The 13,604-nt window shown below is 31.4% G+C and overlaps 1 protein-coding gene across 1 annotated transcript in view; it reads left to right on the top strand.

Annotated features, from left to right (window-relative positions):
• LOC114475653 (leucine-rich repeat and calponin homology domain-containing protein 2-like) overlaps positions 1-7,750 on the top strand; it is a 29,456-nt gene extending 21,706 nt beyond the window's left edge. Inside the window, exons 18-21 of the mRNA XM_028466646.1 lie at positions 753-865; positions 2,400-2,537; positions 5,749-5,826; positions 6,891-7,750. Coding sequence (XP_028322447.1) covers positions 753-865; positions 2,400-2,537; positions 5,749-5,826; positions 6,891-7,010 — 449 coding nt within the window. The 3' untranslated portion in view covers positions 7,011-7,750. The remainder of the gene's footprint in view (positions 1-752; positions 866-2,399; positions 2,538-5,748; positions 5,827-6,890) is intronic.
• Positions 7,751-13,604: the final 5,854 nt, after the last annotated feature.

Here is a 13,604-nt window from a genome sequence, read left to right on the forward strand (position 1 = left end):
TTACCAGAATAAAGTTGTAATATTATGAGAATAAACTTGTAATATTATGAGAATAAACTTGTAATATTATGAGAATAAACTTGTAATATTATGAGGGAAAAATCTAAATATTAGAAGTTATTTTTTTCTTTTTCTGAAATGAAACTTGTAATATTGAAAAATAAAGTCATATTATCACTGGAATAAAGTTGTAATATTACAAGAATAAACCTGTAATATTGTGAAAATAAAGTCATAATAGTATAAGAATTAACTTGGAATATTGCAAAAAAATAAATAAAAAGTACAATAATATTACAATATTACTCATAAATTAATGATTTTCTTCTTGTAATATTATGACTTTATTCACAAAATATTAAAAAAAAAATTATCTTCTCCTGAAATTAAACTTGTAATATCAAAAAATAAAGGTGCATTATCATTAGAATAAACCTGTAATATTATGAGAATAATGTCAAAATATTTTGAGTAAAACCTTTCTTTTAAAATTATGACTATTTTCATAAAATAATGATTTTCTTCTTGTAATATTGTGACTTTATTCACAAAATATTACACACATTTTTTTTCTTCTCGTAAAATACATATTTTTTTTATTGTAGTATTATGACTTTTTTCTATTCTTTAGGACTTTATTCTCATCATTACAAGTTTTTCCTCATAAATCATATTTGACTTTCCACAGTGATGGAACACAACAGATGAACAGAGTCAGAAACATTTATAAAGCCTTCTTTGTTTTATTGCAGCGTTCAGCAGAGGAAGTAAACAGGAGTTGAGCTCCACTGAGCCCAGCTTCACCATGAGGAGGAAGATGGAACATCTGAGAGAGGAACTAGAACAGATCGGACTATTACGGCAGGTCAGACACTGAGTATATTCAGATTGGAAATATAATAACATTCATCAAATAGGACAGGAAACAACAAAGGCTGGATGTTTTTCTTTTGTCTTTTTCTGTGTTTTTCTTTCATTTTGTGTCTTTGTTTTGTCTTTTTGTGTTTTTCTCTCATTTTTGTATATTTCTACTGTTGTTTTGTACGTTTTTCTGTCATTTTCTGTATTTTTGTATTCATTTTGTGCATTTTTGTTGTACTTTCATATATAATTTGCTATAATTTTGTCTGTTTTTGTTGTCATTTTGTTAGTCATTTCGTGCATTTGTTGTAACATTGTGTTTTTAGAGAATTTTTTGTGTGTTTTGTTGTCATTTTGTGAATTTTTCTATGATTTTGTGTATTTTTGTTGTCATAATGTGTGTTTTTTTGTATTGTCTTGTGTGTTTTACGAGTAATTGTGTGCATTTTAATTGTCATATTGTATTTTTGGAGTCATTTTTGTATGTTTCTACTATTGTTTTGTATGTTTTTCTGTCAGTTTCTGTATTTTTGTATTTATTTTGTATATTTTTCTCTAATTTTACGTGTGTTTGTTGTCTTTTAGTCTGGTTTTGTCGTCGTTTTGTATGTTTTTCTGTCATTTTGTGGGTGTTTGTAGACGTCTTGTGTGTTTTGTGACTCCTCTTGTGCATTTTTGTTGTACTTTAATATATATTTTTCTGTAATTGTGCGTATTTTTGTTGTCATTTTGCGTGTTTTGTGAGTCGCTTTGTGCATTTGTTGTAACATTGTGTTTTTAGAGAAAGTTTTGTGTATTTTTACTGTTGTTTTGTATATTTTTCTGTCAGTCTTTTAGTGTGCTTTTGTTGTCATTTTGTGTGTTTTCTTTTCATTTAGTGTATTCCTGTAGTCCTCGTGTTTTTTGTGAGTCATGTGTAATGTTGTGCATGTATTTGTTATCTTTATCATATTGTAGGTAGTGTTTTTTGAGTCATTTTGGGATATTTTTTGTTGTTGTTTTGTAGAATTTTCTACAATGTTATGTATTTTAGTTGTCATTTTGTATATTCTCCTATCATTTTGTGTATTTTTGGAGTTGTCTTGTGTGTTTTGTGAGTAATTTGTGTATTTTTGCTGTCAGATTGTGTTTTTGGAGTCATTTTTGGATAGCATTTGTTGTCATTTTGTATATCTTTCTATCATTTTGTGTATTTCTGTTGTCATGTTTTGTACTTTCTGCTGTTTTGTGTATTTTTCTGTCATTTTGTCTCTTTTATTGTTGTTTTGTGCATCTTCTTGCTGCTTTTTTTAACAACATTTAGTTGATATTTTGTGCCGAAGCCTTTATTTTAATTTATATTATTTAAAAAAAACATCTATAACTTCTTGATTAAAGATTAATTAGAAAATGTCAGTAATAGTGCAACACTTAATAATCTGTTTTGTGAAGTAGTTGACCCAGAGACTTATGTGTATGCAGCTCTCCCAGCCTCTGTAAGATGGTGTATGTTATATATTATATGTAATGTATTGGTATATTTGTGTGTATTTGTGCAGAACATTGAGTCCAGACTGAAGGTGTTGCTTCCAGACGACGTTGGAGCGGCTCTGATGGACGGAGTGGTTCTTTGTCATTTAGCCAATCACATCAGTCCTCGCTCTGTGTCCAGCATCCACGTACCATCACCTGCAGTGGTGACAATCACTCTTTATTTTCATTCAGTCTAACTTTACATTGCTTCTTATGTAGGGACACATGGTTCCATTTCATCATTTTTCTCTGTTTAGAGCAGTATTTCCCAAATGGGGGTACGTGTACCCCTAGGTGTACGCGATGGCGCTACAGGGGGTACTAGAGAGAGAGAAGGGAAAATTGACAAATTGAAAGCATTAGAAATCTAGGCTTTTATGATGTTTGTTTTCAGTTAAAAATGATACAAATACTAAATACTACTCACAAAACGACAACAAAAACACAGAAAATAAGTAAAAAAAAATATACTGAATAATAGGGATGTAACGATTAATCGTAAGGCAGTTAAAAATCGATTCATAGGTATCACGTTTCACATAAATACTGTGAAAATTTAATCGCAGTACTTTTTTTTAAAGTCCAATTTTTAAGGCACAAAATACATTTTCAGTTGCACTTTTAAAAAGAAAAAGAACTATTATGCAGTTTTGCATTGTTTACTATAGAACCAGAATTTAAATTAATAGGCTTCTTCTTCATTTGTATTATTCCTTTATTAATTTAATTCAAGATTTATTTTTAGTTGAATTGCATTGTTTTGAATAGTTTATCAAGGGATTCTTTTGACAATGAAAAATAAAAGGAAAATAGTACAGTATTTTCTAAGGAATAATTTGTGAGAGAATCGTATCGTGAACCCAGTATCGTGAATCGAATCGTATCGGGAGTTGAGTGAATCGTTACATCCCTCGTGAATAATAATAAAAAGAACAGACCAACAACTGCAAAATACAAAAAAGAAAGCAGCAACACACAAAACAACAAAAATGAGAGAAAAATGCACAAGATCACTACAAATTAAAATAGACAAAAATAATAGAGAAACGTCATAGGAAACAACCAACACACACACACACACACACGCACGCACGCACGCACGCACGCACGCACGCACGCACGCACACACTCACACACACACACACACACACACACACACACACACACACACACACACACACACAGAGAGAATAATTTAAATATTACCAACAAAACACAAAAACACACAAAATAGGAGAAAAATATACTGAATAATGAAAACAACAGACAAACAAAATACACTAAATTACAGTGACACAAAAAATGATGATAGAAATGATTTTGAGTAGAACATGAACTGAAAATACAGGAAATGGCTGTAAATGATAAAAACAATAGAAATAAATCTAAATACTGTTTCAATCACTTATTTACAAAATGAGATTCTTTAAAATGTGTGTTATCACTCATTTATTCCATCATTATGATTTATAGAGCCAAAAAAGTTTGGGAACCACTGGTTTAAAGGGGACATATATCATGCTAAATCCCTTAAATGCATTTTGTTGTATATTTAGAGTGCTTAGAAATACAGAAAAAATCAAATTAGTCTCTTCAGGAGCTCCGTAGATATCTTTATATTCTGTTTTGCTCATATTTTTCAATCTGTTTCGATTTTTCTATTCTCTATTACGTTTTTTGAACTATTACATCACAGTATTTGCAGCGGAACTGCCAAATTAGTACATCAACTCCAGGTCCAACACTTCGAGCAATCCGCCATTTTTATTTCTCGCTTTTATTTTGTAGTCCAAGCTCAAGGATGCCGAAGTTATGAGAGGATAAGTCAAAATGTTGGGTTGTTGGATGTAGTAACCCACACGCTTCATTACACCGTCTCCCAGCATCAGAACCTTTTCAAAGTGCCTGGTTGAGTTTTATTTTTTATAGAAATGTACCACATCTGTGGATAAGGTCATTTTTGTGTGTGTGAAGCACTTCAATGATGACTGCTTCATCAACCTCCACCAGTATAAAGAAGGATTTACAGAAAGACTTTGTCTGATTGAGGGTTCAATTCCTTCTATCTTTGGAGACGATGAACAGAGCACTTCGGTAAGATGTAAATGACACTAAAAAGTGTGATGATAAGACGTCCCTGTCATTGTTTTGTTAGCATTAGCAGTTGCACCGTCTTCATATGTTAGCGCTGTGTGCTCGTTTTAGATCCTTGATGATATGGCCTGCGTGATTTAATTTAAGTCTAAAGTTTTCATTAGTCATTTCATTTTGACGTTTTTGTCTTTGAAAAGACTGTATTAAAATGCATTTCGTGACGTTAGCTTGGCGCTAGCGTTAGCTCGGTGCTTGTGTTAGCTCACTTGTTAGGGTTCTGCAGGTTCATCATCTTCATTTTCATCTCGCTCCGCCGGGTCAGACTCTGGCTGGAACATGTAAGGCTGGATGGACAAGTCTAACGTTGTTGATATTTTGTAAATAATCTCTGAATAAAAAGGTTATGAGCCGCTACATAGCCGTATCTCTTCTATCAAACTACAAAAATGGCCGAGCAGGGTGGAGTTGAACCGAGTGTCACCTGAAGAGGGGGCGGGGTATGGAGTGTCTCATTTGCATTTAAAGAGACCGCACCAAAACGAGTTGCTCTCAGAATCACATCAGAAAAGGGGTAGAAAAGGGGTGGAGCTATAATAATGAGGAATTCAGACCCAAGCATTGCAGTTCTGCTTTATATAGACCACAACTGTATGATTTATATGTAAAAAGGAAGGATTTAAAACCATGATATGTACCCTTTAAAGGACTTCAACTCCCTTAAAAACTCCCTTAAATCCTATCAAACATGCTAACTGGGGTTAATCAAGTCAGAAACCATTAATGATTTTATATTTATATGCTTCTGTTGATTTATGTATGGCCTGATTACCTCATTTGTGTTTGCTACGCGTGCTGTGACGTGTAATTGTGGAAAAAATGTTTCCATTTCAATATAGAAACGTCTGAAAAACCAGTGATATTTGAGTGTTTTTTATATATATTTAGATTTTGCACATTTCTAAGGGTAATGGAAACCAGCTACTGACAGTTAGTGACGCTTTATAATCCATTATTATAATTAAACTGTAATAGCAGCGTTCAACCCTTAGAGGGCAGTAACGCTGACATTTTACAGCTGAACACACTAAATTAAAATACTTTTACTAAAATGTTAAAAGTTGTTCTAGGATCAATCAACAGCACTATTTAATACCCAAATACATACTGTATGTATTCAGTATATACAGTATATGGGTTTGGGGTTTACTTCCTCTTTAAATAGATAAAGTTATAGTTTGAGGAGAATTTGTGTTTGTAGAATAATGAATTGTTTCTCTGCAGCCAAAGCTCAGCATGGCTAAATGCCGTCGGAACGTGGAGAACTTTCTGGATGCCTGCAAGAGGCTGGGAGTCCCACAGGTACACACACACACACACACACTTGTTTTTCATTACATTATGAGTGAGCAAAGCGAACAATCGAGCGTTTCTAGGGGAAAGATTTGTCTAAAAAAAAATTCATAAATATATCCACAATATTCACGTTTTTCAGATTTTAAAGTTTTTTTTTAGATTTTCATGTGTTTTTTAATATTATTTTCACGTGTTTTTTAAGATTTTAATGTTTTTTTCAGATTTTCAGATGTTTGTAAGATTTTCACGTTTTTTCTAATTTTCACATTTTTTTTTAGATTTAGATTTAGATTTACAAGTGTTTTTTTATTCATGTGGGGTTTTTTTTCTTGTTTTCACGTGTTTTTTAATATTTTAATGTGGTTTTTTATTTTACGTTTTTTTTTTTCAATTTTTTTTCCAATTTACGCACGATTTTTTTTAGATTTTTATGTTTTTTTCATTTCTATTTTCACATGTTTTTTTTTTATGTTTTCATGTGTTTTTTAAGATTTTCAGATGTTTATAAGATTTCTCCATGTTTTTTAGATTTTCAAATGTTTAGAAGATTTCCACGTGTTTTTTAGATTTACAAGTGATTTTTTTTAGATATTTACTTGTTTTTTTTTTTAGATATTTACTTGTTTTTTTTCAGATTTTCAAGTTTTTTTTTTAGATTAACATGTTTTTTTTATTTTCACATGTTTTTTTTTCAATTTTTTTTGCCAATTTCCACACGATTATTTTTAGATTTTTATGTTTTTTTTTTTATTTTCACGTTTTTTTTTAGATTTTCACATGTTTTTTAGATTTCCACGTGTTTTTTTAGATTAACAAGTGTTTTTTTTAGATATTCACTTGTCTTTTTTTTTTTTAAAGATTTTCACTTTGTTTTTACAAAGATTTCCACATTTTTTAGATTTTCACATGTTTTTCTTAGATTTCCATTTGTGTATTTCAGATTTTCACATGTTTTTCAGAAACGTCATTGAACACTAATTATGTACGTGAAAAGTCTAAAAAAAAATACATGTGAAAATTGTGGCTATATTTGTGAACATATTTGAGACGTATGTTTCCATGGTAACCAGGACCACCTGTGTCTCCCTCATCACATCCTGGAGGAGCGCGGTCTGATGAGGGTGGGGGTGACGGTCCAGGCCCTCCTGGATCTGTCTCCATCAAAGCCCACACAGGTGTCGTCTCTCTGACGCCGGCCTAGACCACGCCCCCCCTCAACACACCTCAGAGAGCACCTTAGGGCGAGGACCCTTTAGGAGTCTGCTGCTGCTGCCTGACTGAAACAGGAAGTGGATTCATGTGAATCCCGCCTCCTTAGATGATGTCATCCAGACCAGAGCTTCCACTTCAATGATCCTTAGTGCTGCCGTGTGTGCGTGTGTATGTGTGTGTGTGTGTGTGTGTGTGTGAGTGTGTTTCCTCATGAGCTTCAGACATTTTTTTTTTGCAGCCAAACATGAAATGGATTTATTTCGTGATGATTGTCGCCCCAAATGAACCTGAATGCATCGACTAAAGAGACTTTTCATTTGTAGCATTTTTTTACATTTTTTATTTCAAGTATAAGTATATTTTTAAACACCAATTTAACACGTTTTTTCTAACTTCTTTTTACAGTACTGTTTGCATTATTTCAGGGAAACATAAGAAATCGTGTATTATTTGACTTTATGTGTGTTTTTTAGTTAACATATGGAGATTTACAAAACATGTGAGATTCAAACAAACCTTTCCAATGGGACGTACAGTAAGTGCAGAAACAACACAAATATGCAAAGCTGATTTTTTTTTTTTTTTTTTTTAATTCAGCAAAAATACAGCGCAAAACTTAAGTGTTAAATACGTTGGAATAATGTTCACTTTTTCACTTTTTATTCATCAACTTTTGGATTTTGGCTCACACTATAGGACCAAAATAAATACATACATCTATTTCATTGCCAAATAAAAAAAACATTCATTATATGCATTAATAATAATAATAATAATAATAATTATAGTTATAATAATTATAATGATGTTATATTAGAGAACTATCATGGTGTGTCTCAAATAAATATTTCAAAATTTAAATTGAATTAAATTAAATTAAAATAAAATAAATTAATTTAATTTAAATTAAATTGAATTGAATTGAATTAAAATTTACTGATTCCCCTGTTTTTTTATGCTGAGTTATGAATTTATGCACAGATGATCTCACTGTCTCAGGTTGCACATTTTTTTCTTATGCAGAATCTTGTGGTAACATCAGTGGGGTCAGATTATTTATTACATTATTATTTATTCCAATATTACTCTCACTTTTTAAAGTCCCCATCACAGTATAGAATAAAATAACTTCTGCTCTGTCAAACATTGCATTTTACAGTAAATCTCTTTAAAAACATAATTTTCTTGGATCATTTCCCTTCACAGTTTCTTTGTTTTTTAAAATGTGTTTTATTTATTTCTGTGCAAAACATCTGGATTGTGAACCTGCACACAGACGACATACAGTTACTGTTACTTGCATTTTCTGATGGTAATAATATAATTTGTTATTTAATGTTTTTGACTGTTGTATAGACATAGTTAAACTGTATTTCTAAGTAACTTTTCATTTTCAATGCAATAGAGGAATAATGTGTCTGAGAGTTAAATGACACAGAAAAAAACGATGGAATGAATGATCTGTGACCCAGGTCAGGGACTAATGTGGTTTGGTGGCAAAACCAGGTTTAAATTACTTGTTTTAGGACTTTTTTGAGTCAGCAGCCTGAAATAATAATATTATTATTAACTTTATTATTATTATTATTATGAATATATTACACTGCCCTCTGCTGGCAGACATACTCTCCTCTTTCAGAACACTGTGTTTTAATTATTTAGGGATTTTAATTTGAAAATCCCCATTACAAACAGCTTATGCATATATTTATTAATGCAATGCAACACTGTGTAAACTGGATTTTCCTTCAGTTTTAATGAATGATTTCTATATATACACATCATTTCTTTCTTTGATATTCTTTAAAGTGTTTTACAAATGCAACTATTAGTGAAATATGACTGTTGAATGACTTTTGTTTCTTCCAAACATTGAGAAGTTGTTGTCGTGGCACATTGAGCCGAACAAATGCAGTGCAGTGGCAATGATATGTGGTGGGAAACTGGTGGCTTGGGGTCCACATGTGGCCCTCAGTCTAATTTTGTGCAGCCCCAACGTTATTGCCAAATAATTCATCCTACAATACATAAAAATGATATGAAAGTAGTCAAAAGTACCCCAAAAACAACTATAATGACAAGAAAAATACACAAATGATACAAAAATACACTAAATTGACTCCAAAAATACTATTTACAACAAAAATGCACATCATTATTCGCAAAACACACAATCACAAAATGATAACAAACACAATATTGAAGTTCAATATGCAAATTGACAGAAAAATATAGAAAACGACAACAAAAACAGACAAAATGACATGAGAGGTAATCAAAAGTATTCCAAAAACACACATGATGACAAGAAAAATACACAAAATGACACAAAAATAACTCCAACAATACAATATACAACAATATTGCACATAATTATTTGCAAAACACACAAAGCAACTATAAAAAATACAGGAAAAAATACAAAACGACAACAAACGTACACACTAAATAACTCAGAAAGGACCCAAAATAACTACAAACACAAACTTAAATGAGAAAAAAATGAAAGAAAATATATTATGTGACAATATAAAATACACAGAATGACTCCAAGAACACACATAATTACACACAAAAAAAAGTTCACACAATTAATTCAAAAACTCAAAACAACAACAAACAATATTAAAGTTAAATATTTAAATTGACAGAAAATTAAAGAAAACTACAACAAAAACACACACAAACTTTGTTGTTTCCTGTGTTAATGCTCTGATTGGTCGTTATTCCAATGCTGACATGAATGTTGATCATGTGACCCTCTCTGTGATGGAAGTTGTTTGTCTCTGCTTTAAAATTTGCGGTTTTTGTCAAACTCAACAATGGAATCAGATTCAGATTGTGTGTGTGTGTGTGTGTGTGTTTTAATGGGAACGTCCGACACTGCCGAGGAAAAGAAAAGTCACTGTTGATGTGAAGAAGCTTTTCTATTTCATTTCATTTAAAGCTGGTCTGATGCATGCTAGACTCCTGAATGAAACTCAACTCATGTACATATTATTAACTGTATAGATTACAGGCTTTTCTTATCAAACGTGCTCATTATGAAATAAAATCAACCTCTTTGCACCTCTGCCTCAGTCATACTCATTTATTATTGTAATACATTGTAATTGTAGGAGTTATTATTATTTTCCTTCCACAACTACTTTGTCTTAGAACTCCTGCTATAGGTTATTAATGCAGCACTAATGACCCGTGTCATCTCATAGGGACAATGTCAAGGACGTGCAGTCGACCTTTTTACAGCCAAAACGTCAAGGTCAAGGTCGCGTCAAGTGTCAAAAACAAAAATCTCTATGAATATTTATCATACAAGTTCAATGCTTACATTTATGAAAAGCTCATCTCAAATGGAGTATTTTTTTATTAAGCCGAAGCTGTGTGACCTACCAGTAAAAAGATTGGTATGGGTCAAAGTTCATGACGTCACAAAAAAAAAAACACCCTTTTTTCTCTATAACTTGGCTACAAATTGAGATACAGTGCTCAGACTGGTACCATTGAGCAACATTTTCTTTCATTGTGTGACCTACCAGTAAAAAAATTGGTAGGGGTCAAAGTTCATGATGTCCCCAAAAAAAGACCCTTTTTTTTCTCTATTACTTGGCTACAAATTGAGATACAATGCTCAGACTGGTACCATTGAACAACATTTCCTTTCAATGTGTGACCTTCACCTTTGCTCAAGGTAAACAAAAACATACTTTTTCCCTATCACTTGGCTACAAATTGCGATACAGTGCTCAGACTGGTACCATTGAACAACATTTACTTTCATTGTGTGACCCACCAGTAAAAAAAATCGGTAGGGGTCAAAGTTCACGATGTTACAAAAAAAAAAACACCCTTTTTTCTCTATAACTTGGCCAAAAATTGAGATACAATGCTCAGACTGGTACCATTGAACAACATTTCCATTCAATGTGCCTCTCTTAAGGTCAGTCTTCTGTTTTTCCTGCATGATATAATTTGTCAACAAATCCAGATGCAGGTTGTCATTTTTGCCAATTTTCAATTGCCAAATACATGTATTTGCCTAGTTTTAATTATTATTATTAATTTATAATTTTAAGTTTCAAACCATACATCAGTGTTTTTCAAATGGTGGGTGTACACGATGGCACTACAGGGGGTACTAGAGAGAAACAGAATAAAATTAATAAATGAAGCATTGAAAATATGGGATTTTATAATGTTTATTTCTAGTGATAATAATACTAAAAATTACCAGCAACTCACAAAACTACATTTTAAACACACAAAATAAGAGAAACCTGTACAAAGGAAGAGACAAATAACAATAAAAAACACACAGACGAAGAGAGAAAAACATTACAACACACAAAACAACAATAGATACACACGGAATGAGAGAAAAACACACAAGATTGCTACAAAATACACAAAAATAACAGAGAAACATACAAAACAACATAAACAACCAAACAACAGCAAAAACACAAACACTGAGATATAATAATTTAAATAATACCAACAACACACAAAAATGACAACAAAACATACACAAATAAAATAAAAATATACATTAGAAAAAATAAATCCAATAATGGTTTTAATGAGGGAGTGATCCACATAACTGTAATTAACTAATGAACTGTTTTACACTAAATGAGCTGAAGCGACGCCTCTTTGTCACAATTTGTTTTGCCTTTTGAATAAACAATAAAATAATGGAAGATTAAATGTGTTTGTGTGCAGCGACTTTCACTGATAATAGAAACAATTCTTAGTGACTATTAATAACTAATAAATAGACCAATAAAAGAAGCACACAACACAATAATAAATGCTGAGGCAGGGAAAAAAAACACCTGCTTTAAAACTGATAACAACGTGTTTTTCATCCAACGATCATTAACATCCACAAGGTCATCAGAGCAGCTGAATGTTTCACACACACACACACACGCGCGCACACACACACACACACACACACACACACACACACACACACACACACACACACACACACACACACACACACACACACACACACACACACACACACACACACACACACACACACACACACACACACAGGGTTCAGAGATGGGCCATAAAACTGATTATATCTGATCTGAGGGTCACATGATCAACATTCATGTCAGCATTAGAATAACGACCAATCAGGAAACAACAGTGTGTGTGTGTGTTTGTGTGTTGTTAATTTGTACATTTAACTTTTATTATGTGTTTGTTGTTTTTTTTTTAATTTGATTTTGTGATTGTTTTCTTCTTCTTGTCATTCTGTATATTTTATATTGTTGTTTAGTATATTTAGTACATTGTGTATGTGCGTTTGTTGTTTTGTGTTTTTTTGTATTCCAATTGCCATTGTGTTTGTTTTTCTCCCGTTTTGTGTCTTTTTGTTGTCAAATTGTGTAATTTTCCTTTGTCTTGTGTATTTTTCTCTCATGTTCTTTCAGCATGTTGTTTTTTTTGTTGTGTGTTCTTGGATTCATTTTCTGTGTTTTGTTGTCGTTTTGTATACTTTTCTAACCTTTTTTTTTTTTAATTTGCTGTCATTTTGTGTATTTTCCTCCAAATTTGTTGTTTTGTTTTATTAGTCTTGCAAATGTTTATTGTTGTTCTGTATATTTTCTAACATTTTGTGTGTTTTTGTTGTCCATTTGTATATTTTTTTATCCTTTTGGACAATTTTTGTTGTCGTAATGTGTGTTTTTGCTGTTATTTTGTGTATTTTTGGTGTAATTTTGTTTAGTTTTTGCTGTTGTTCTGTGTATTTTCCTCCCAATTTCTGAGGAAAAAGTTGTTGTTTTGTGTTTTTTTGTATCTAAATTATTTATTGTTTGTTAATAAATATTATTTATTCATTGCTTATTTTTATGTCATTTTGTGTCGTTTTGTTGTCAAAATGTGTAATATTGTTGTATTGTGAGTTTTCGCTGTTGTTTTGCGTATTTTTCTCTCATTTTCTATGAGCATGTTGTTGTTTTTGTGTTTTTGGACTGTAATTTTGTGTGTCTGGTTGACAATTTGTATACTTTTCTAATCTTTTGTGTATTTTTGTTGTCATTGTATATTTTTTCTATCTTTTGGGGAATTTTTGTTGTCGTAATGTGTGTTTTTGCTGCAGTTTTTGAGCGTGTGTTTTTGGAGTCTTTTGGTCTTTCAATTGTTTATTATTTGTTCATTAATATTATTTATTTAATGTTTATTTTTCTTTGAGTATCTCTGTTGTCAAAATGTGTAATTTAGTTTTAGTTTTGTTTATTTTTTGCTGTTGTTTTGTGTATTTTCCCTCCCAATTTCTGTGAGAAAGTTGTTGTTTTGTGTTTTGGGTGTCTGCAAATTTAAGTTTTATGTTAATATTTTTTATTGTTTTGTGTATTTTTTATTGTCATTTTTCTTTTTTATCATTTAGTGAATTTTTTGTTGTCATAATGTGTGTTTTTTGCTATTTCGTGTATCTTTGTTGTCATAAAGTTTGTTTTTCTGTCATCTTGTCCGTTTTTGTTGTCGTTTTGTATGTTTTTCTGTCATGTTGTGTAGTTTTGTTCTTTATTTTTGCTGTTTTGTGTATGTTT

Source organism: Gouania willdenowi, chromosome 14 (genome assembly GCF_900634775.1).
Source record: "Gouania willdenowi chromosome 14, fGouWil2.1, whole genome shotgun sequence".
Taxonomy (NCBI): domain Eukaryota; kingdom Metazoa; phylum Chordata; class Actinopteri; order Blenniiformes; family Gobiesocidae; genus Gouania; species Gouania willdenowi.